Here is a 25,803-nt window from a genome sequence, read left to right as displayed (position 1 = left end):
CCTCTGCTTGACAGTCCAACAGGAAATGTCTGTCGCTTTCTTTGGGCTTACCCTGAACAGCTAGTGACTTTTATCATTAGATCCTGTAAACAGATTACACACGGGTGGTAGAAAGTTCTTCAGAACTGAAATTGTAGATCACTTCCAGGCAAGCACCTAATAAGGCTTTTTAGAAAAGACATTTTGGGAGCAAATGGCGTCAATGGCTTATGTTTCCTTGGCTTTTTGGAATCACCTATTTAAAGAATTCCATCCATCTGAATTGTGTGTGTTTTTGAATATTACCTTAAATGATTTCTGGAGCATGGTGGGGATTTTACATAAATGAATCCCTCCCATGTACCATAATCGCTATAGAGTTACTTTTTAGAAGTTGCTAACAGTACTTTTTCAGACATTTCTCAACATTTGTCTCAGGTTAAAACATTTGTCTCAGGTTAAAACAACATTTGTCTCACGTGAACCCTAGTTTGTTCTTCATGTTCATGTTCCATCTTTTTAGGTAGGTCCAAAGTCTGAATAAAAATTTTTAAATATAATTTTAGTTGAAGACTGTATGGAATTTTTATATTTTTTCCAATGTTTGTTATCATAAGCCATATGACAATAGAAACCTTTGTGCATAAAGCTTAGTCCTTATTCCTAATTATTTCCTTAAGATGGACATTACGTAGAAATTACTGGGTCAAAGTATATCACTGCTTTTATAAAGCTTGGCAGGAGTGACCCAAGTGCTAAACAGAAAGGCTGTACCTCTGGACGCTCAGTGACAGGGTGGGACCTGGACGGGGCTGTGTGTGTGATCCGTCCTATCACCAGTTAACTCCTGTTGCCATTTTGCTGTCTTTGCTAAATCAGTAGATTAAAATGCTATCAAATTACAGCTATAGCTCCATCATATTAAAATTCCTAACACTTTCAAATGGAACTATTTCCACTTTCCAAATGTTTTATAAGACTGAAAAAGAAAATTGGTCATCAACTTTGCAACTCGTTAGCAGCAGGCTTCCTCTACATAAACAAGGACAAATTACTGCTGACAAGTTGCTCTGGGTCTCACCATCTTCCGCATGACACTTTAACAAAGGTAAGACAAAGGCCATTATATGTCTAATAATGTTGCATCCCTCCAATTTTCAAATGTGGTGGATTAAACAAGGAAATTGCTCATACCTGAACTCAAATTCCTGCTGCCCCCCTCTCTAGCTGCGTGACCTTGGGCTGATTACCAAACAACTCTAAGCCTCAAGCTGTTTTTTGGTTAATGGAAATGGTGTCCCCCAGCTGGCTGGGCTGTCTGAGGACTGAAGGGCTGTCTGTGTTTGTGAAGTTGCCTGGTACACAGACACCCCTCTGCTGCCTCTTCCCCTTCTAGACCAGGGGTTTATCTCACCATCCTGTCCAAGCAATTGTGCATGGGATGAAGCATCCCATTGTCTTAGGTGATGGACCTAACTGATCTGTGCAGGATAGGAACCAGGTGTGAATCAAGGGCAATAATCCATGGGGATCAGGGATATTTTTATTCTATGAATGGAACGCAGAACGGTAGGCCCACACAGTGCCCCCACTGTGGCGACCCCTGGCACCCTCCAGGATGTGGAACTCATCTCCATACCTGCTCTCTGCTCACAGGGCTGAACAAAGTGCTCTTGATTTCATTGCCCAGGCTTCCTTTTCCATAGAATGATGGCAAAGGACTAACTGTCGACCCTTAAGATATTTCTCAGCTTTTCACATACTCTCTGCATGGAGAAGGCACTGTCTCAGACACTGATGTGATGTTCACAACTCTTGTCTCCCTCTATGAGTGAAACACCTCCCAGATCAATGTAGGGAAAAGGGAAGAGTGAGGACTGGAACAAAATGCCAAGGTGTGTGCACAGATCACTGATCAGAATCCTTATTGGGTTGTTATAAATCGAGACCTGTTGTCAAATAGGTTTGGGATACAATGTGCCAAAGCATTCCTCAAAATTATGTTAGGACATGCAGCCTCTGAAGATGACTGTATCAATATTATTTTCCACTATGATTATTCTTTTAAATATAAAGTTTATTGTGAAGAATTGTAACTAAGATAGAGAAATTCCAATAACAGCTACAAAAATGCATGTGCTTTTTTTTTTTAACTTGACTTTAGTGCCTTTTTTCTTTCCTTTTTGTTAATTTAAAAAATATTTTCTAAAGTCCACTTAGGCCCACCATGGAACCTGAAAAGCTATAAAGGAGTCTCTCTGACTGGTCAATTTATTGATTTACTCAGATGCAATGAATAATTCAGAATTTTTTAAAAAAATGACTAATGATCATTTTAAATGAGAAATACTAAATTTTAACCTCAGCATTTGAAATGTTATCAAACCATACAAGAAACAGACTTTTAAAATGTCAAAAGCGTTGCACAATTGCAACAAAAAAGCGTTCTCCTTGGATTTTTAAAATAAAATTTCTTTTAAAATAAAATTTCCCTAACTTACATTATCTGGGTCACTCTTCCAAAGATGCCCTTGATCTGTACTTCCCTGGTGGTGCAGTGGTTAAGAATCCGCCTGCCAATGCAGGGGACAGGGGTTTGATTCCTGGTCCAGGAAGATCCCACATGCTGCAGGGCAACTAAGCTGGTGGGCCAGAACTACTGAGCCCTCTCTCTAGAGCCCGTGAGCTGCAACTGCTGAGCCTGCACGCTTCATCTACTGATCCTGCATGCTACAACTACTGAAGCCCAAGCGCCTAGAGCCCGGGCTCTGCAACAAGAGAGGCCACAACAACGAGAAGCTTGTGCACCACAACGAACAGTAGCCCCACCCATGGCAACTAGAGAAAGCCCACGTGCAGCAACAAAGACCCAGCGCAGCCAGAAAAAAAAAACAACAAAGATGCCCTTGATCTTCAATCAAAAAACAAATATAGATAAATACTATGAACCCATAGCAGCCCAAAGAAATAAGCTACATGGACATCAGTATAGGTAGGTCAAAAGGAAAAAATACCCATCACACACACGACAGAATCCTCAAACCAGCCCATCTCCTCTCGGCCCCACCCACCCCCACCCCTGCCCGGCAGCCCAGGGCACGACTCAGCACGCTCACCGCATGGTGTAGAGCAGAGTGCCATCATCCTCCAGCCGCAGCAGCTTGTTGGGCGTGGTCATGTTGTGGGCAATGGACTTCTTCCCATTGTGGAAGAAGGTGTCTGGAGTCCAGATTTTGCTGGCAAGGAGGTTGTTGAGAGGCAGGCGCTGCATGGGCCCTTTAAACCGAAGCCTTTCGTCTTTCCAGCTTTGTCGGAAAAACACATCTATGGTGTATTCCTAGTGCAAAGGGAGGCAACCAGGTGACAACTCAAGGAGAGGAGGCCCTGGGCCAGTGCCTTCAGGGTTTAGAGTGGTCTGGGTGGGGCCGCGCCTCGCACCTACCATTTCCGTGTCAGACACCGGGCCGAAGCTGGTGACGTAGATGTCCGTTCTCACCTGAGTGATACGCTCTGAAACACAGACACAGGTTCCTCACCAGGGCCCCAGCTCACAATTCACAGGGACATAACTCAGGGTGGAGTAAAACGGTGTCAAGGAGCCTATGTGGACTTGTCTTGCCAAAAAGGCAGAGAATGTCGAATCATGCTTTAAGTAAATGTCCCTGCTAAAAATGCAAATAATGGAGGACTAAACATATTCTTCTGGGAATGTATTTGCTAGCAGGTCCCTCCTTACCTAATGGAGCAGGTTCAAATGTACCACATCTAAATCGGTTAGAGCCAAGGGCACCACACATGCCTGAAACGGCACATGATTCTCAGCACAAAATTAAGCCAGTTGTACCCTGAAAGCATATTTTACTATCCATTTAGTTTTATCAACTTTATAGAGTCAAAGTAAAAACTGTGATTATGGCTCTAGTGAAAAATTAAACCTGTAACATGCCATGGTGTGATGAGCACTTGCACTGAATAGTGGATTTCTGAAAAGGACTCGCATAGATGGGAGGGTATGACTTTGATTTTAAAGTATTTCCTAACATAGGGTAACCTCCGCTTCAGTAACACCTAAGAAGTGGTTCCTCCTTAAGTGGACCAGATGGCCTTACCATTATCTGGGAAGAAAAGGGAGTTTGCAGGGAGACCACTTCCCTTGGCTTCTCGCATCTGGAAAATGATAATATGCAGAAGCCTTAGCAACACCACCAATTCAAACTGCTAGCAGGGAAGCTCTTTGAGGAATTGTTTGAACCACAGGAAACATGAGCTTGGTTTAAGCAAAAATTTCCCTTGGGCCTCGAGGGCCTCAGCCAAGGAGCATACACCAACCTCCGAGCCCAGGCCTCAGTCTGTTGTCGTAGCCATCCAGGAGCCCATCCAAGATCCTGGTGAATATTGTGATGTTGTCATTGGTTTCATCTTTTACAGAACTGGTTGGCATTTGTGAAAAGCTTTTTAATGGAGAAACAAAAGAAAGAGTTCAAACTTGTATTAATTATTTCTTACAAATTCTTCTCAAAGTATAGAAACCAGGGAATAATACGGTGACTTGTCTTGACGGGAGGGCATCTGAGAATGATCTCTTGTACTACCCAGGTTATTGTTTTGCATACATAAGCCTTATTCTTGAATATCTTGAATAACCCTAATTCTTCAATAGCCAGCCAGAGAATGCTGGCTCTGGGCTGGTCTCCCATCAACCTTACATGATGCTCTAAATCCATCCCTCCCAGATTCTGAAGAGCTGTTTGTGTCAATAGTGTAGCCATTTTAAAGACATATTAGTCACTGCACATGGACTAGCAGAGCCTAACCCACTCACAGGGTATTTCAGAAGTTTGGTTTAAACACAGAAAAACTGAGTCTTCATTTTGTTAGTGAGTCAACTGCAATGGGCTATGGGGTGTCGGGGGGACATTAAAAACTTTATCCAATTTGAAAGTAAGATTGGTGTGCCCAAATTTCCCTGTATCCTTAATTGGGAGCATTTGTGCTATGAGCATTAAGCCAGGACTGGAGCATATGGTGAAGGGATGACAGAGTCTGTGGGCTTCTGTACCATCAGCACTGCCAGCTGCCAGCACACTTGGCTCCAGCCAAAGCACAGGATGCAGGGAGCAGGAATTGTGAAGCCCAGGCTGAAAACCCTGGCTTTACGTGATGTCGCCTCAGAGCAGAGCCTCAGGGAGCAGTGTTCTGTGTGACCCAACATGTCAACTTACGATAAAACCCTGAGAAGACGGGCAGAACCTTCTAGGAGGTTCACAGGAAGAACAGTCTAGTTTGTACAATTCAGTGACGTTATCCAGGCCTCAAAAGTGTATGTTGATGGAGCAGCTGGAAATGAGAAATGGCCCTGAGCATATTTGGGCAAACCGAGTAAGTTATCTGGAGGGAAAGAAAGTCACAAGTCTAGAAGATGGCAACACACCTGAACATCATGGGTTCCACCTCAGGCATCCATCGCTGCTTTTTCAGAAGTGCAAATAGCAAGATATGTCTTATTACCAAGAACCTGACCTGCACATCTGGCTTGGCTTCAAGGGGAACTCAACCCAGCTGAGAGCCAGCTGTGGTCCCGAGAAGTCAGCACCCTTGGTACTTGGGAGAAGAACAGAGGGCTCCTGGGACCTCCCTGTAGTGCCTGATTGTGGGGCCCCACTGTGCTCATGTGCTTTCTCTTCTGTGAAGTGGCTGGAATGGACGCTGAGCTCTGCCATCAGCAGGTGGATCTGAGGGCAGCACTGATGTGTACCTGCCCCACCCACTTCTCAAAAATTGGTCATTTTCACTGACTGCATCTAAACAGATCAACTCTCTAATGGCCTAAAGTGACTCCCTTTTGAATGAGACACTATAAAGTTCTTTGGATCTAATTTTCCCATCACCATTAAAATGCATATTGTTGAAGCTCTAACAACCTAAAATTCAGTCCTGTTAGTATGGAGCCCACAGACACATACTTTTTTTACTCTGTGACTTAGTATTTAAAAATATTGAATTCCCTTTTCTCTGACATCTATTGTAGTTTCACACTTTAGAAAGACAAAGCACTCAGCCTTGAAGACCTAATGTCAGGACGAAGGGGTTTAACACTGTCCTTCAAGTTTATGAAAGAAAGTCTGTGCACACGCCCAGTTGAACAACTATTGCTCAAACTAAATCTGACCTCAATGTCCACTTCGCATGGTGCTCATAACTCTCACCAGTTTGGTTATTCAATTCTGGGCTTGGTCCAAGTGTCCAATTTTTGGAAGGTCCCCATTGGCTCTTTAACTTAGAAGAGAGATGAAAGCCTGCACACTAGTAGAAAAGGCTTATCACTTGTATGTGGAATCTAAAAAAGCCAACTCATAGAAACAGTAGAATGGTGATAACCAGGGGCTGGGGGTGATGGAATTGGGGAGGTGTTATTTAAGGTTACAAACCTGAAACTAGAAGGTAAATAAGTTCTGGGGATCTAATGCACAGCATAGTAGTTATACTTAACAATACTGTGTTATAAACTTCAAAGTTACTAAGAGGCTAGATCTTAAGTGTTTCCACTTAAGGAAATGATAATTATGTGACATGATAGAGGTGTCAGCTAATGCTAAGGTGGTGATCATATTACAATATATAAATGTATCAAATCAACACACCCTAAACGTACACAATGTTATATATCAATTATATCTCAATAAAAAATGTAAAATAAAGTCACAATGAGAAAAAATAAAAGAAAAAGCATACTTTAATGTTTCAAGAACATTTTTAAAAACTATTACATCTGTTGTGAAAATGTTCTTAAATTATATTTGCTTTGAATAGCCTTGACTGCCCAGAGATAGAGACCATGGAGATGCCCACAGACCATGCAGTCCCAGTGCCTGTCTCCAGGAGAACTGCCTCCCGGACACTCTGGTACACTGCTCCACCACTGACTCAGACAAACACCATTCCACATGGCTCTGAATCCTGCTTCACAAATACCCAAATCATTGCCAAAAGCAATGGGATAGCATGCAATGTCTAAGACTTCCAAAGCTCTTCTTCCACTTTTTGGCCAAAGAGTTCAAATATATCTACACCCATTTACACATAATTACACTTTTCTTGCAGGAATTTCAATATCTGCCATCTTTTGCTGTAACTGCTTCTTCTATTTATCTGTGGACTTTTTTTTTTTTTTTTTTAGAGAGGCCGTGGCTGGGGATTTGCAGTGATTTCTTCTCTATTTTTACTGAAGGTAGGCCCTAGGAGGTACGAAACAGTTTCTAAAAAAGTCCTAAAAATGCCTGTCGGGGCAGGAGTAGAGGTTCCTCTCATGAACAACTGGGAAGTCCTCCTCAGTCCATAGATCCTCCTCAAAAACCATTCATCTGCAGCTCATTGTTACAAAATGCACTGTCTTCACTGCTACGGAGAGGAAGGCCCTTCCCTTACCACTGAAAGCAAATGACGTGCCAGGATACAGGAGACTCTCAGAGAGGTCTGGTGAACTTGCTCATGCATATCAAGCTGTACAATCTTTACAGACTGCTTCTAATATACAGAGTGACTTCAGCTTGCTTTGTTCCATTTGAGCTAGGAAAACAAAATAACACACACAGAGTGGGCTGTGCCTTCGGTGAGCAATTCCACACAGTGAGCAAATCCACGAGTCCTCCAGGTGGAAACACAAGATGCCCTCAGCCCTCTAAGGTACAGAAAGCAGGCTCCAGCTTGCATCTTCACTGTTCTGAGTAAAACCAAAGAGCTCTGCCGGCCCTCAGGTAAGCTGTGAGTACACAGCTGCTTCCAGGATAAGCTGAAGGCTCTGATCTCAGGGGGAGCAGATTTTGTGAGCTGAGACTAAATTCGTTATTTCTGAGAATGACCTTAGATAAAGTAGAAATGCTTGAAAAATTTGGTGATTTCCCCTTCAGTATCAGGATTAATGAACTAGGTTATCTGAAAATACGAACTATTTCCTTATAGTTACTGCCAGTTTTCTACAAACACATTTAGTTTATGAAACAGTTGCAATATTTTCAGATTGATGTTCCAGAAAAGGGATCATAAAGGAAATGTAGACCTAACCACACATGTTAAAACATCCTCATTTTTTATATCTTCCTACTCAGGTACAGGTCTATACAAAAGGCACAAGGACTCGATCCCTAAGCTTGAACTCTGAGCCCCATATTCCAGACTGAAGAAGGAAGGTGGTGGTTGTGACATGGGCAGTGATACGGGTGGAACAAGATGCTCAGGGGATGGAAGGGCTTCCTAAAATGCTATGAGTGGCCCCTGCCAGGCTTGAGGTCCTGGGTCTTTCAGAGATTTCTGATGAGGTGGAGTGGGGAACAGATAGCCATGAAACGTGGTCCACTAATGGGTTTATTTCACCAGCAGAGTTTTCAGAACAATAAATGTAAATGACTTTAGAAAGGGTCAACTCTAGCAATTGTACAAATTTCCCACCTGTCCCCGTGGTCTTACATCTGGTCTCTTCAAGGCGTTTGATTCTGTGACTTCTGCATTAGCCTCTTCCGGGTTTCTAGGGGTTTCTAGGCCCTAGAGACTCGGCTTTAATTCACCCAGGAGGAATAAGCACTCGTATTTTTATAATGTCCCCAAGTGATCTTCATGTGCAGCCATGGGGGAGAGGTACTGTTCTAAGCCTGTCTAGATTGGAAACAGAAAGGTGAGCCAACTGCCAGAGTGACTCCAAATGACCCCAGAGAGTGTCTCTTCTCTGTCACGTCTTCAGAGAGGCTGTCGGGTTGGGCCCAGTGCTTACCCCAGCAGCTCAGCTCAACAAAGGTATTGTGGACATCAGCCATGTGCTTGGTATTGTGGTGAGAACTGGTGGTGTCAATGAGAAAGGTGGCATCCCCAACCTAGGGAACATGACTGCATCTAAAAGAATAGGCCATGTTCCCAGAGAATTTCTGTAGAACATGGTTGGTGCAGGAATCTTTGCAATATGCAGGGCATTCTATGTACCCAAAGGGGAGGGATCAAGCTTTGTATGGGGTCAGAGGAGAGGAAAGCAGACCTAAGCTTTCAAGCATGAAGATCAGGTCTCAAGCTAAAGGAAGGGGTTGTGAGCAGTGGCACTAAAAATTGGGAGATTAGTATTGACATATACACATTATTATATATAAAACAGATAACTAATAAGGACCTACTCTATAGAACAGGGAACTCTACTCAATACTCTGTAATGAACTATATGGGAAAAGAATCTAAAAGAGTGGATATATGTATATTTATAACTGATTCACTTTGTTGTACAGCAGAAACTAACACAACATTGTAAATCAACTATACTCCAATAAAAATTTTAAAAAAGAAAAGAAATACTGATATTTGCAGAGGGTACGTTGAACTCTGGTGAGAAGAGCCACGTGTGTGGCTCAAATCATGGCGTATTCATGTGAAAAGCTCCACCTCTAGGATCTAGCCTGAAGGTGGTGGGAAACTCAGAGCATCTTAACAGGGGCATTTTCTTTCCTTGTGGTCCCCGGGCACCTTGGGGATGATGGACTTAGAAGAGGAAAGACTGGAGGCGTAGAGACCCATTGCTCAGGTGATGGCAGGGGGTAGAGGCAGGATGGATGAGGCCATCAGCAGGGTTTCTGACGGGGAGTCGGGGAGGAATGGGGAGGGAGGAGTCTGAATACAGCAGGGCAGGGATCCCAAGAGAACTGTCTCCAAAATCAGTTACGACCACAGGGTGAAACCTGCAGTAGAATCCATGCATTACTCTGAAAGAGGAGTGAGCAAAGAGTTGTACTGGTAGTCAAATCTAAGAGTCTTTTTCTTTTTGAGGAAATTTTACTCCAATGTATCTTTTCTATCAGTATTACAATCTCTACTAGTAATAATAACACTATGAGGTAGAGTCCATCTTTAAAGGTGCTTCATTTTACCAAGTGATGCCTGATGAGGTCTCCTTATTTCAGTAAAGGGTTCAAGTTCAAGTTCAAGTTCAAGCTATGTCATCATTTCTGTGGAAGAAAAATCTTTTGTCTCATACCACAAATGGTGCTATTGATGGCAATGTGTGACACATTTCTTGTGATGTTATCTCTGCTTATGCTGACAGCCATTTTTTGATTTCCATAAAATAGGATAGGTAATTGTATCTGCAGACCAGCTTTAATGTGAACTTACTTTGGGACTGGAACAGAATTGCTTTTAAGCAGCAGCTTATCTGTTTTCTTGAATTGCATTTCTTTCTGCATTTTTTCTTCAGTATTTAATTACTTCTGATAAATGTATCTTCAGTTTATTTGCTTGTTACTTTAAGCTCACTAAATAAGTACCTCTAAATGGCATGGTTTTGTGATGTTTTCTTCAAATTTCCATTGCACGCCACTTTAGCTAATCATGTTAAAAAATATGTAAAATTTTTTTAAAAAAAAGCATGGTGGATATAGCCAGACGTGAAAGTCAACCCCAAGTTTCCAAATAAGAGTTGTTCCCTCTTATGGTGGAAAACATGGATTGACATGTGTGCTTTATGTGGATAAATTCATGGCCATAAAACATTATGCCAGAACTCTTAGATGGTGCCCCTGTCAAAGGTGCCCCTGGTCCTGCCTGTCAGCTCCCTAGACAGTGCTTAAGTCCACCCTACCCCTGTCTGCCACCCTCCATGTAGACGCTCCACTCCTGTCCCCAACCACTGCAGCCTGGTTCAGAATCCTACCACCTGCAAGGTGCAACCCAGGTCCTGGTCTTGCAGGCCACACCTCCTTCATCTGACTCTGCCCACTTCTCTAGACTCAGCCCCTTCCCTCCCCACAGCCACACTGGGTGCCCCACATATATGATTATAAAGCACATGAATCATACTGGTGCTTATCACACACGGGTCTCCCTCCCCCCAACCATTCCTATCAGTAATTACATCAGGTCTTTAAAAAGTCTTTCATTCACCCTATATCCCATCCCAGCTATTGTTCCATCCTTAGCCTCTCTTCTCATCAAAACTCACTGGAGTTTTCTGCTCAAAGGTCTCTGCTGTCTCTCTGCCCTTCTCTTGCCCCACTCCACTCGGGCTTTGCCCAACTGCCTCCCAGTGAAAGCCCTCTTCTGGCCGCTCCTCCACACTGCCAAACCCAAAGGTCCAGTCGCAGCCCTCAGCTGACCACATCCCCTTCTTACAACACTTCTCCGCTCAGTCGCAGGACATGACTCTCTTTCTTCTTATCTTCACTGGCCTCTTCTCCTCAGTCTTGCTTGCCCGCTTCTTACCTTCCTGACCTTAAACCCTGGTGTGTTCCAGGGCTGTCCAGGGACCCTTTTTCAGACACTCAATGTCTGATTGATCTCATTCAATCTAATGGCTTTAAATGTCTCTCTCAAGTTCATGTCTCCATCCCCAACTTTTTTCTCTCTGACTCCGGACCTGTATGTCCAATGGTCTGCCTGGCCACTTTGATATCTACTAAGCATCTCACAGGTCCAAGACTGCACTCATGATTCTCTACAGCCTCTTCTCCTACTGTCCCCACCAGCTCAACAACAGCCAATTGAACCCATCATGTTTTCAGGTCAAGCACTGGGGAGATCATCCCTGACTCCTCTTCTTTCACGTTCACATCAGCCCATCAACAGACCCTGCTGACCGAAATGCCCCTCCCCTGGGTCGTTGCATTTGCCTCTTAACTTCCTCCCTGGTCCCTCCTTTACTAAGCCTGCCCACCTTAGACTCTTAGTGTATTCTCCACTCGGCAGCCAGAGTCAGCTTTAACGTTTGTCATTTTACGGTCACATCTCAATGGGCTCATATTTCACTCTTCAACAGCCAACTGCTCGTCCTGATACTACCTAGCGTGGCCTACAAGGTCCTTCATGATCTGACCCTCCCAACTGCTTCTCTGGTCCTGCCTCCCACCAACCTTCCCTTTCCTCACACTGCTTCCTCATCATCCTGTATCTGCTGCTTCTCTCACCTGTCCAATCATCTCCATGAAGGGCACTGCTCACATGCTCACTTTCTTTAGACATCTGCTTGAGCACTTCTCTCCAGCACACTCACCACCTCTTACTCTGATCACTCTTCTCAGCAATCCTTGTGACCCAACTGATAAGTATGTGTTTACTGCACACTAGAAGGAGTCCTCCTGGAAGGCCTGCTCTACCCTGCCCACCACAGAGTCTCAGCACCTAGAACACTGTCTGGCACGTAGAAAGGACTCAATAAACACTGATGCAGCCACAGGGCACCATACTGCAGGATGCCCACATGCTGATCCCCAGAACCTGTGACTGTGAATGTGCTCCCTCACATGGCAAGGGAGACTCTGCTGACATGACTTTGCTGTGCCCACCCCATGGGTCTGGTAAACCTCAGGGTCTCCTGGTCATAACACCCAGGATAGCTAGCCTGGACTTAGCACTCCCTTCCTACCTGGCCATGTTTCAGCATTTAGCACTCATTCAGCAATTTATCCTTCTCATCAACCCTGTGACATAGGATCCATTATTAACTCCACCTGGAGATTAGGAAACTGAGTTGCAGGCAGGCTTAGTAATTCTGCTGCCACACAAAGAAGCTTCACTGTCCTCTGTCAAAATGACACCTACATCCCTGAAATAGGAACCAAATTGATTATAGAGTGATGGCCCAATTTTATCTGTTGTTGTTAAAACTGAAAATGAACTTGTCCTGGGTTTCATTTATGTTTAGGTTTGCCTTTTGACCTTGAAATAAATTGTTAAATAAATACAAATAAAACAGAATTTTCAATGAACTGCTAAAGCCAGTTTCATAGTATATCTTAATTTTCCTATAATATGGTTCCCTCTCTATAACATTATATTTCATAGTACATATTTTGTATTTGATTTTATTCAGGCTACGATAAACCAACTATCTTTAGAGCAGTGTTATTTGAGTTCTAGGTTAGGACATTTCAAAGTATAGATTTTCCCCCATTCTATCCCTTTTCGTTGCACCTTAAATATCCAGACATTCTGGAAAAGGTCCTGCATGGAGGGTGCTAGCCCAGGCCCTGAGCCTAGAGATGGATCCTGACTTTTCTACTTTCCAATGATGAAACTTAGACATGTTTCTCTGTGTTCTATCACCTGAGCTCTTTTCACCTAAAAAGTGAGGGTTTTGTGAAAATTAAACAGTACATTTTTTTGAAAATGCATTCTGGAAATGAAGGAGAAATACTCATGTAAACACTGATAATTATTTTTCCTGCCACCATAGTTCTATGATAAGATTTTTCTACTTTTGATTCTAATATTTTCCTTTGAAATTTCACATCAATTAAAATATGCATGTTATGCAATTGCACCTTTATAAAAATCCAAAAGCCCACATTCTCCTTCTCCCCTTGAACCAAGCCAGTGACTCATCTTGGAGCTAATGGCCAGACAGGGCTGGCTGGGTCGACTCTGGCTGACTGTCCTTCTAAGCTTTGTCTTAGCTCACTGCCTGTTGGCATGATAAACCTGCTAAGAGTTTCTTCTACAAAGTGTGTAATTTGGAAGTATTTTCTTTTGGTGCCTTAAAAAATATTGGGCATTACTCTGTAGCAGGATCTTAGTCACCTAAAATGTTTACTATATGTGAGATCTCTGGCCATCTCTGCAGCCTCCACTTAGACGCCCCCTCACCTGTGTGTGTCCTAACTGCTTCACAGCACTTCTCTGTGTTTTTACAATTGTTACAATGACTTTTTTCCTGGGTCTTGTGAACCAGCAGCTACAGGCAAGAAGAACTTGCCATCTGGGGATTCACAAGAGAGAACTTGCCATTTAAAAAGACATTGTGAGTACTTAAATGACTCAGAGAGAGTATACTTTCTGCTCTAGTTAAAAGAAGAGAACTGTCCTTGAGAACGTGTATGAAAAAGCCCTCTTCATGAAACCAAAGGTCCTGGTTAGCACACCTGCGTAGACAGATAAAGAAGAACCTTATCTGTTCCTGTTCTTAAGCTACTTCTACAAGAATCTGCCTATAATTGCCAATTATAAAATACTGTTTTCCAAAGTCTATTTGAATTGTAGTTCCCATGTGATAAAATTCTAATGCATTTTTAATTTTCCAATAGATAAACCTCTAAAAAATATTTAATACTATTAAATGAATGGAATCAGATTTTACCTTATTGAGTTGATAATTCTCAAATTTATCTTACAATTATCACTGGTCAATGAAGTCTGATAAAGTGTGATTTTTCAAATGATGATAAACTAATTCCAGATTAAACTTAATATTATGTATTTTGACATTACATTGATTCAGACATTGTTATTATTTCTGTGCTAGTTTTTTATTTACCATGTACATTTGATTACTGGTCTCATTAAAATAATTATAATGCCTCAAATTAAACCATGTCTCTAAACGTGACATTGCATAAGGCTGACAGTCAAATAGGCCTCTGTTCTGTTATACACTTGACTCATGCTCTGTTATATAACTTAAAACTAACAGAAGAATTACAAAGGCTACTGAAAATGAGCTACTGGTGGCTCTGATCAAATTTAGAAAATAAAAGGGAGAAGAAGGAGAAGAAATGAGACTCATATATTTTCAAAACAATTTCACATTATCTTATATAATCACAGTAAAATACATTTTACATATCACATTTATAAATTTCCTGATTGCCAAATCCACATGCTTTTCACAAATACTGGGTATAACTTTGTACTGCACAAAAGCACACGTGTACTTGCCTCTTTCCTTCTGCTCCCTGACTGGTTTCCTGTCACCCTCCTAACCCTCCACAAGTTGTCTGGTTTCCTTTATGTATTTACAGGCATCAGCATTTCTCTTGTCCCACAATGTTCAAATTAAGGCCTTACATGCTTCCCCGTTCACCTTTCTTTAGAACCAAATCACATAAACTCTTTCTTTGTGGGAAATAACAGAGCTTACCCAAACACTTTTTTCCTGTAATTTCAGAACAGAAAACTCTCTCTACTCCAATGCAGAGAATACCTTTCAAAATTACGTCTCCTTCCTCTATAGATCAGTCTGACTTAGACCTTCCCTGCAAACCACGTGAAATCAAGAGGGGACCACCAGGCAGGTTCACTCTGAGGAGGGCTGAGGACGGAACTCCAGCATGACCGGCTTGGCGAACTTCCCCAGTTAGCCATCCTTTACTCTTGCCTTCCCGACCATAAGACAGGGCTAATGATGCTTAGCTCATAAGGCTCCTCCTAGGGTTTATCTAAAACAGACAACATAACAAATAGGCACTCCATATTGCGATAGCTGTTATTTTGTCAAGGTTTTAAGCCAAATAAGTGTTCTGAAACTTTCTTTGCAATTTGACAAAATTATTCTTAAGTTCATTTATAGTAATAAGCAAGTGAAAGGAGCCTTGTATAAGAAGGGAAATAAATAGGGACTTGTGCCCCCAGATGTCAAGATGTCTTCTGTTGAAAACCACACCCTGCTGGGCTTCCTGCTTTGCTGCAGATCCTGGTCCTCAGAAGCAACTGGACATGTAGGACCAAGAGCTAAAAGTACTCAGGGGAGCTGACGTAAAATCCCACTTACAGGAAGATCTTCTAATAGAAATGATCTCAAATACTTAAAACAATTGTAAGCCAAATATGTTCACTGCAGGAAAATGCAATAACAGCACAATCGGAAACAATGTAAACACCCCAAATTAGGGAAGTATCCTATGATGAATCATTTATGCACTGTAATAATATTCATCCATTTTAAATCATACATTTCAAAGAGTTTGTAGTAACAAAGTATTGGCATGAAGAAAGCACAAAAACACAAAACTGAAGGCACAGTATGATCCCAACTGTATAAAGCTAGGCATAGAAGCAAGGGGAAGAAAACACACCAAAATATGAAGAATGATTGTTTCTGTGTGGTGGAATTAAGGATGTTTTTCTTTTTCACATACTATTCTGTGTCTCACGCATTTTCTGCAGTCAGTAGGTATCGTTTTGGGATGGACTATTGACCTTATATCTAACAGATTCAAAACTTCTCCAACAGCTAATTCTCTAGGGAGATTGAGGGGTATTCTACCACTTGCTCTGTATTAGCTTCCAGAAACTAACAGATATATCTCTGTTTTGAAGATGACCTCAGAAAGTCATCAAATTAAATAAGAAATAAAGTATAGCTGCTTCTAATGGCTAAACTCGGTATGCACATTCCTTCATATTTCAGACTTTCATCCACCATAGTATAATACCTTCGTGACTACAGAATGCAGATTCACAAAAATATATCTGACCAAAATCTTAGGAAAAAATACATGTTCTCAATCCTAGCCTATTTCTTACCTCTGAAATACTGCTAAATATATGCGGTATATATAGTAAGCAAATTAACTACCTAATGTATTAACTTGGAAATTTAAATATTGTGCATGATTTCACTTCTAAACACACTTCTCATGCAGATATATGTAGGAACATCATGGTTAAATCCTATAAGGTTTAGCAGCAGGGAGAGCCCTTGGAAAGGAAGATATTCACTGAACAGATAAGGAAACCAAAGGCACGTAGGGAAATAACCACTCAAGACAAGCAGCAAGGCAAGAATAACAACTAATGCTCTTTCCCAAGGGAATACCCTGAGTGGCTAAGAGGCATGTCCTACAGGCATGGTTAATGTGCACATTCCTCACGGTGCTGAGGGCTGGACTAGTCCCTGACGGACCTGGTACACAGCCCCACTGCCGTCATGTACCAGCCACACACCTGGGGATGGTCACAAGCCTCTCTCTCTCTCTCTGTTTCCTCCTCTGTACACACCTGGGAATGTCAAAAGAACAGAAAATGTCCAGAGGACAAAGAGAGAAGGTCATGGACTTGGAAGGGTCCTCCTTCCTGCCAACTAGTAGGGATCTGTTGCAGATTCACTGTGCCCTGAAGATCCCTCCATGTTTCACACAAGTGCAACCTCCACAGCTGATTTTCACAGAAGGGGTGCTTGGCGACTTTTGTCCTAAAATTTAACTTCTTAATTATACTCCACCAACTTCAAGTGACAATCCTTTTGATCAGCCAGAACAATTTGGGGAAGAAGAGGAAAGAAACTGATAACGCCAAATGCCTGGGTGTCCTGCAGATCTTCAGGCACATGTAGTTTCTGGTATCTGGCCTCTGCATTCAGATGGCCACAGTTCAAGGCCTATGGCTCAAGCCAGGACCACTGCAAGTCCTTGTCAGTGCCACCTAGTGTGGACCTGGATTTAAAGGCAAATTCCTTTGCATAATGGCACCAAGGAGGGCAATCAGAATGCTGATCATTGCCTTGTCTAACAAGAAATAAATGTCCTTTATGCAGGTCAACTTCTGAATCGTGCTTTAACCTGAGTGGGAGGAAACACAGCCGACTCTGAAACCATCTTCTTCCACTTTTGAAAACATAATCTGCCTCTTTTCTCTGACTCACTTCAGAAACCCCACACTTGGAATAAAGGAATAAAGTGTCTTTATTCCAAGTGCCTTGCTCAGGAATAAAGTGTGGGGTAAGGCAAGGACTCTTTTATTTATTTACAACAAGTTCAAGGGTGTGGGACTGCAAAGGTGGCCAGCGAGGGTTTGCTAATATACTGCTCAGCAAAGTTTCTGAAAGGCACTTGTGCCCCGAAAATCGTAAAATCAAAGCATAGATGATAACTTACCCAAAGTGACTGGCTAAGTTCATGGAAATACAAAACAGAAGGAGGTTTTTGATCATGATAAAGCTAGAGAACATTCCATTGTCCATTCCCAATAAGAATAATAGCTGAAGCAGATGAATTTGGAAGAATAACTGTTCCTTTCTCAACCTTGATCTTGAAGCTGAAAGGGGGAAAAATATATAAACATGAATGTTTCTGTGACGCAGTTCCTGGAATCAAATCACACTGCTAACACACACAGTTCAGAAAGAAAGGAGCCTGGCTGTGCTTGTGCAGCACGGCTCCACATCAGGAGTTATCTGTGTTCACTGGCCTTTTTATTGGGGCATAAAAGGAAATTACAGTAGGCTTAATTTTCACTTTTACTCAAGGTGCAGAATCATTCCCCTAATTAATTTTTTCCCATGCCTCAAATACTTTGTTTTATTTTTACCATGTTATCAAATGACCCATTAGTCCTATTATTAGATTCAATGCCTGAAGTTATCTAACTGTATTTTGCATCTGTCAAATCCACAAGTGGAATACTTTTACCTTTCTGAAATATTTGCCACGCGTTCAAAGTCAGCAAGCTACTCCTTGTTCTGCAAGGTGCTGAGAGAAAGTATGTGAAAAGAGGGGGGGAAAGGCACATTTAAGAAACAGGTCTTCTACAAGATCAAGATAATATAAGAACTGCTTATAAGGGAGGGTTGCCACTTTCTCAGCAATCTGTCCCCATGACTGAAGAACTTAATAATCACTGCATTTGGGAAAGTCTCTTGGCTCTGGGCTCTGTGCTGGGCCCTAATTAATGCATTTGAAATCCAAGCAGGCACAATCCCTGGGCTCTGCAACTAACCTTAGCGAAGGCATATACTTCTCAATATGCGCATAACGCAAATAGATGCACATCCTATAGGAGCACTGCATGTTCAAAAGAAACATTTTCCCGAGGCGACCCCAGGCCAACTCCGGAAAAGGGAAACACACAACAGGTACTTCCACCTCAGAATCCAAGGCCCTCGAGTGGAGAAAGGCAGGGCGGGGGTCTCCTGGGCGCGTCCTGGGGCTTGTCGCCAAACCCGGGCCAGAGTCCCGGCGGCGAGCAGGCGGCGCTGCATGCGGGAAACCGGGGCGGCGCCTCCTGCTGCCCTCAGCCCAGAGCCGGGACCCCCAAAGAGAGGCTGCGCTCCCACGGTCCCGGGACCGCCGCGGGGCCTCGCGGGAGCTGGTGGGCGCGGGGGCGGCACTGCGGAGGCTAAGCCTCCGCCGGCTTGGTGCCCGCGGCTCGGCAGGGTCGGCCTCCTGCCCGGTCCGCAGCGGCGCGCCCAGCGCCAAACGCTCGCCGACCCTCCCCGGCTAGCTTCTGGCCCCAGCAGACCTGCCCGGCTCCTGCCCCGGGTCCGAGCGGAGCGTCCTGCCGGGCGGCGCTTTCTTTCTCGGAGAGGAGCGCGCGGTGCAGTGCCGGCTTGGTGTCCCCCGTCCCGAGCAGCCCAAGCGACCCGCCCGCGCCCCCCGCCGCCGAGCCGGCGCCCACCCTGAAGGAAGCTCCTGGACGCTGCGCGCCTCGAAGGCCTGGGGCCGACGGGGCCCTCCGGATGGGCGATCTCGCCCGTCGGCTCCAGTGACGGCGGCGGATGCCCCACGCCCCAATTCCTACCGGCGAGCCCGTGGGCACTGAACCCTGGTGCCCCGTCCCGTGGGGCTGCGCCGCTCTGGACCCCCCTGACCTCCCGTGCTGTCTATGCCTCCGCAGTCGCCGGGGGAAAGTTTGCGCTCCCGGCCGCCCGTGGCTCCCCGCCTGTCTCCACCTGCCTTCCCAAGCCAGGCAGTCCCGAGGATAGGGGTGCGGACCGAGCCGGGGCCGCCCGTCCTCTCGACCTCGCCCGCAGCTTCTTACCCCACTTCCCCGGTCCCGCGCGCCCGGGCTTACCCTGCGCGCCGGCCCGGGAAGGCAAGCCGTCGGCGAGGATGCATCCTCCTCCTCCTCCGCCTGCTCTCAACCGGCTGGCAAGAGCGGAAGGCCAGTGCGGCGTCACCGCCCCATGCCGCCAGCGCGAACTTCCCCAGTCCTCCCGGGCCGAAAGGCTCCGGTGCCCCCCGCGCTCCCGCCGCCGCCCTGCGGCTCCGCTCCGCGACCGAGGCCGCGCTCTGCCCTGCTGCAGAGATTCCGCCCCCCCACCCCCCCGCGTCCCCAGTGCACTCGCGCGCTCGCTCTCACCTCGCCCGAGCGCCACAAGTCGTCTCCGGCTTTGGGGAACGTTCCTCTGCAGAGGCGCTCCGGTAGAGGCCGCCAGACTCTCACCAAATGCGCCCTCGCCTCGGGCCGGCTCAGCGGAGGGGGAGGGCTCCGGGCCCGCGGCTGGGCCAGGTTTGGGATAGGCCATATTTCCGATGAAGTTTCTTGGTAGCCTGCGGGAGAATATCGATGCCTCTTGTAATAAGCACCGGTCCCTCTTTTCAGAGCTGAGATGGAAAGGGCGTGTCAGCAGGCAGCCGCCGGAGGCCGTTTCTCTGAGAGCTTTCCTGTTTCAGGGCCAGCCCTGAGCACCTTACTGGCCTGGCCTCAGTCTTCCCGCAGTTCTCCACGCAGGCCTCTGTGTCCACATCTGCTCCTCGCTTTAGAAAGAAGCTAGCTTGTGAGGCTACTTTTTAAAATCTGTAATTCATCGCTACGGGAAGGAAAGTCAGAGTAAAATTGGATTAATTAGAATTAAACACTTACCTAATTGCAGTATACATTTGGGCGTTTTAGGAAGTTCCCTTTCTGGACAAGAAGCCGCCTTGTCAGTAGCAAGGGACCCTGGGGTCTGCAGACCTGAGAACGGGTCTGGGGCGTGGACACTGGTGCAGGGCACTGCCTCCTGCACCCACGCACATGTGAGATTTCATTATTGGGATCGTGTCTGTCTCTGCCGCAGTGTGCCCACTCCAAGAGGTGAGGCTGGCACTAATGACGCCTGGGCGGAATAGGGGTGCAAAAGCAAGCACAGTCCTGGTTTTAAGATGGCAGCATCTGGTTTTCTCAGGAGGCGGCTGCCTCTTGGCTATGAGAACACCCAGGGGGAGATGTTCAAGATTTAAAGTAAAACCAGCAAGAACATGATGGGCAGTGTACTATTATTTCCACACCTTTTGTGACACTGAGTTGTTTACAATCATTTTTAACAGAATAATTGTGAGAAAGGCAAATTTCTAACTCTCCCCCAGAAAATATCTTTAATCTTTCAGTGTGTGAAGTCACTCTGTTCTTCAGTTATGTTTAATGCCATGTATTCCAAATCTAAGCTAACTGCCGGCACTTTTGCACTTTCCAAAACTCTAAGATTTTCCAAAAATAACAACTTGTAAATATATTTAAGGAACAGGACATAAAAATACATAAATGTTGCAAATATAAGGAAGTGTTATTCTGAGAATACAGTTAGTCACAGTATTAAATAACTCAGATTCTAGTGGATCTTTATGAAATATAAATTAGGTAAGATGCTCATTTGAAAGGCTTTTCTGATTCTAAAATGAATAAATTGAACACAGGCATTTCTTTATTTTATAATTTCTCAAAAGTCATACACTAAGATAAAGTTCATTGACAGTCAAAATCATTAAATTAAAAACAATCAGAATCAATACAATTTACCCTACTAAGTGTTAGAATTCTAGGTTTGGAGATACCAGTGACAGCTACTCTTTTCCCAGGATAAGGCAAATCAAAGAGTTCAAATAATTAGTGAATCTAAAGCTTTAGAGATTACCAAAGTCATTCAGTAATTTTTGTAAAAATGTAGATAAACCAGGGATTATTTTGGATTAGTAAGAATTACAGATACTAATTTTTAACAATATTATTTTAATCAATGAAATCAACTATAGGAGAATTTATGTTCTTTTGATGAATTATTTTTTAAATTTCCATGTTTTTCCTATTAGTTTAATTTCAGTACATATTATTGAACATACGGAACTATGTTTACTAAGAGCTAATCTTTAAAATTGTATTTAAGCATGTGGCTTAAATATTTACCTTCTCCCTGAGATGAAATGGTAACCCAGTCTCTCCATATTTATGAACATATAACAGCCTTAGGTCAGATGGACCTGAAAGGATAGTGAAATAATAAGGCATATCATAACCTTATAGAAATTCACATTTTAGAAGACTATATATTACCATTTCATAATGTTTGTTTTAATATGGAATTCAATGTTTGCCCTGAAAAATAATGGTCTATCACCTGAATTCCCATTTGTTCCTTTAGCATTTCCCCTGTATTGAATGACAGAAAGCAAAGTAGTTATAGTTCTGGAAAGCAGTAGAGGGCACCACAGTTCCACATAACCTTAGGGTTGGACCAGTCTCCATAATAGTTTCCAGTGTGAGAGCCTAAAATAGCTGAACTTGGGGAAGCTGGGAGATGGGTGAACACTTTCTACCCCATCCAGAGCAGAGACAGCACAGGGAGGCTGTGTTTGTCGGGGTAGGTGGAGTAGAGATGGCTAAACGAGAAAACAGTGTCTCCATGAAGAAGAAGAGCTTGGTGAGAAGTTGAATGGAGGGTTTTCTAAGCTGAGAGTCCACCTGTGTAAACTAACGCATGTTCATGGAACTGTATGTAATTTTTTGTTTAGGAAAATTCAAGTACAGGGTAAAGATAGCAACAGGTAAGATGAGACAGGTGCCAGAAGACAAGAAATGTGGCACCAAGCAGTTAACTTCCTCTGCAGGCAAGGAGTCATTGAATAGTTTTGTTGGTGGGGGAAATACATGTTCCAGAACAGATTCCCCGTAGCAGCTGTATACAGAAAAAGTGTTGGGAAGAGGCAAACCTAGGCTAAAAGCATGAATGAATATTGCAGGACCAGCCTTTGGTGGATGGGAGTTTAATAAATGTTTGAGTCTTTTCATTAATGAAATCATAACTTCATTGATTCACATGTACTCAAAGTGGATTTATTAGTGCTTTGACAGAACAGAAACAAGGGGGTCTTCGTTGTTAAGGAAACAGAAATGTCAGTTCTGACTGGAAGAAGAAGCAAGATTCCTAGGAAAAGGTGGCAGTTGATTTGGACTCTGAAAAAGAATTTGTACAGAAGATATCAGAAAAGGTAAAAGAAAGAGCAGGAACAAAGGTAGGAAAGTACAGGGCACATTAAGTGATAAAAGCTCAATTCACAGAAGCACCCACTAATTTTGGAGTCACCTGGAGAGGCAGGAGGCAACTGCAGCTCACTCTAGGGACATAGACACTGGTGGCAGCTATTTTGGGGAGCTGCTCAACCATGTGGACACTGATGCAGCCAAGTGCCATTTGGAAGCCTCCCTTTAGCTTTTTACCCTTGGGACACTGCCCTGCCCCCACCCACCAGCCTGTAGGCACCAGTACTGGGACGCCTCAGGCCCAGCAACTAGCTGGGTGGGGATACAGCCCCACCCACCAATTACAGGCTGTCTTAACATCCACTAAGCCCCCAGCCATTCCTGGACATGACCTTGTCCAACAGAAGGCCCAGGACACTGCTCCACACACCAGTGTGTAGGCACCAGAACTGGGACCCCCAGGGCTCTACAGCCAGAAACCTTGGGACCTAGCTTCACCTACCAGGCGGCAAGCACTAGCCACAGAGCCCCCTGGGCCCCACCCACCCACTAGCAGGCAGAAAGCAGTTCTGAAATCACCAGAACCCTACCCCTGGCTTGTCAGAGCCTAGTAATACACCAGGAAGCTGACGCCAGCCCCAGAGCTCGTTGGGCCCCAGTCCTGCCAACCAGCAGGCCAACACAGGCCAACACCTTGGACCCCTCAATCAGCCACCCCAGGATCTGGCTACTCTTACCAGAGAGCTGACACAAGCTTTGGGACAATGCATACCCCACAGCTGGCCCCACCCACAAGAAGCCTAATGCCAGCTCTGGAACCCCTGGGCCCTGAAGTCAGAGACCCCAGTACTATGTTCTGTCTGCCAGTGAGCCGGCATAGCCCCAGGACCCAGCTTCACACACTGGTCGGTGGACACCAACCCCAGGATCTCCTGGACCCTGAACCTACATACCAGTGGTTGGACACCAGCCCCAAGACCACTGCAGCCCTGCCCCTGTCTTGTCAGGACACAGCCAACACATCAGCAGGCTTTTAACAGCCCCAGGACCCACTGGGCCATAGCCCCACTCACCATCAGTTCAGCACCAGCTTTGGGGCACCCCAGAACCCACAGCCGGCCATGTCAAGAACTGGCCACACCCACCAGCAGGATGAGACTAGATCCAGGAACCCCAGCCCTGCAACCACCCACCCCAGAACCTGGCTCTGCCCACAACTGAGCCAGCACCAGCCCCAGGACTCCCCAGGTTTCCACAGACAGCCACCCCATGACCCAGCCTCACCAACCAGCAGCTGGCAGCCTCTGCACAAGGCAGGGCCTGGCAACCAACTGGACGTAGGGCCAGCCATGCTTACCAAACTGCCCACAGGTGTCAGCCTGCCACAACAGAAGGACCCACACAACCCTCATAGGGGACAACCCTAGAACATATAACACTGGTAATCAGAGGGGAGTGTGTTGCTGGGATGCATAGTTATGTCTCCTACAAAAAACCACTTATCAAAGGTCAGGAAACATAACCAACCTACCAGAGACATAAAAATAAAAACATCAAATTAGGCAAAATGAGGCAACAGAGGAATATGTTTCAAATGAAGGAATAAGATAAAACCCTAGAACTAAGTGAAGTGGAGAGAGGCAGTCTACCTAATGAAATGTTCAAGGTAATGATTATAAAGATGACCAAAGAGCTTAGAGAAGAATGGATGAACAGAGTGAGAAAGTGTAAATCACTGAAACTGAACAGAAAAAAGAAAAAAAAAAAAAAGAAATGAGGACAGTTTAAGAGACTTCTGAGAAAACATGAAGTATACTAATATTCACATTATAGGGGTCCCAGAAGAAGAGAGAAAGAGGCAGAGAACATATATGAAGGCATAACATCTGAAAGCTTCCCTAACTTCGGAAAAGAAAGACACATCCAAGTCCAGGAAAGGTAGAGTCCCAAACAGGATCAACCCAAAGAGGAAAACACTAAGACACATTGTAATTCAAATGGCAAAAATGAAAGATAAAGAGAGAATATTAAAAGTAGCAAGGGAAAAGCAACAGGTTACATACAAGGGAACTCCCATAAGGCTATCAGCTGGCTTTTCAGCAGAAACTCTGCAGGCCAGAAGAAATAGCACGACCTATTTCAAATGATGAAAGGGAAAAACCTACAAACAAGAATACTCTACTTGGCAAGTCTTTCATTCAGATTTAATGGAAAAATCAAAAGTTTTACAAAGAAGCAAAAACTAAAAGAGTTCCACACCATCAATCCAACTTCACAAGAAACGTTAAAGAGACTTCTCTAAGCAAAAAAAAGTCACAACTAAAAACATGAAAGTTACAAAAGGAAAAAGTTCATCAGTAAAGGCAAATATACAGTAAAGGTAGTAAATCAGCCATGTACAAAACTAACAGGAAGGTTAAGAGACGAAAGTAGTAAAATCAGCTATATTTGCATAAGTAGTTAAGGGATACACAAAATAAAAGAGTGTAAAATATAAAGTCAAAAACTAATTCTTGGGGGCTAGAAAGTAAAAAACCGAGGTTGTTAAAAAGTCTTTGAAATTAAGAAATCAGCAATTTTAAATAGTCATATATATATATATATATATATATATATATACACACCTCAAAGGTAAGCACAGACCAAAAACCCATAATAGATACACACAAAAAACCAGAAAGGAATCCAAACACAACACTAAAGATAGCCATCAAATTACAAGGGAAAAGAATATAAGAATAAGAAAGGAACAAAAAAGAACTAAAAAAACCCAAAAACCCAAACAATTAACAAAATGGCAATAAATACACACTTTCAGTGTAAATGGACTAAATGATCCAATCAAAAGACATAGGGTGTCTGAATGGACACAAAAACAAGATCATTATATCAGCTGCCTACAAAAGACTCACTTCAGATCTAAAGACACACCCAGACTGAAAGTGAGGGGATGGAAAAGAGTATCCCATGCAAATGGAAATCAAAAAAAGGCAGGGTAGCACTATTTCTATCAGACAAAATAAACCTTAAAGCAAAGACAGTAAAAAGAGACAAGTAGGACACTACATAATGATCAAAGAATCAATCCAAGAAGAAGATATAACAATTGTAAATATATATGCACCTAAATAG

At 44.0% G+C, this 25,803-nt stretch overlaps 1 protein-coding gene across 1 annotated transcript in view; it reads right to left on the bottom strand.

The window, feature by feature from the left end:
- The window catches only part of GABRA5 (gamma-aminobutyric acid type A receptor subunit alpha5), a 99,648-nt gene extending 81,971 nt beyond the window's left edge, over positions 1 to 17,677 (bottom strand). The window contains exons 1-4 of the mRNA XM_033852638.2: positions 17,592 to 17,677; positions 4,309 to 4,430; positions 3,422 to 3,489; positions 3,096 to 3,316 (exon numbers count right to left, since the gene is read on the bottom strand). Of these exons, the coding sequence (XP_033708529.1) occupies positions 3,096 to 3,316; positions 3,422 to 3,489; positions 4,309 to 4,430; positions 17,592 to 17,677 (497 nt within the window). The remainder of the gene's footprint in view (positions 1 to 3,095; positions 3,317 to 3,421; positions 3,490 to 4,308; positions 4,431 to 17,591) is intronic.
- Positions 17,678 to 25,803: the final 8,126 nt, after the last annotated feature.

The sequence above is a fragment of the Tursiops truncatus genome, chromosome 2 (assembly GCF_011762595.2).
Source record: "Tursiops truncatus isolate mTurTru1 chromosome 2, mTurTru1.mat.Y, whole genome shotgun sequence".
In the NCBI taxonomy this organism is placed as follows: domain Eukaryota; kingdom Metazoa; phylum Chordata; class Mammalia; order Artiodactyla; family Delphinidae; genus Tursiops; species Tursiops truncatus.
Note: the sequence above shows the minus strand (reverse complement) of the source record. Positions and strands in the feature narration are given on the sequence as shown.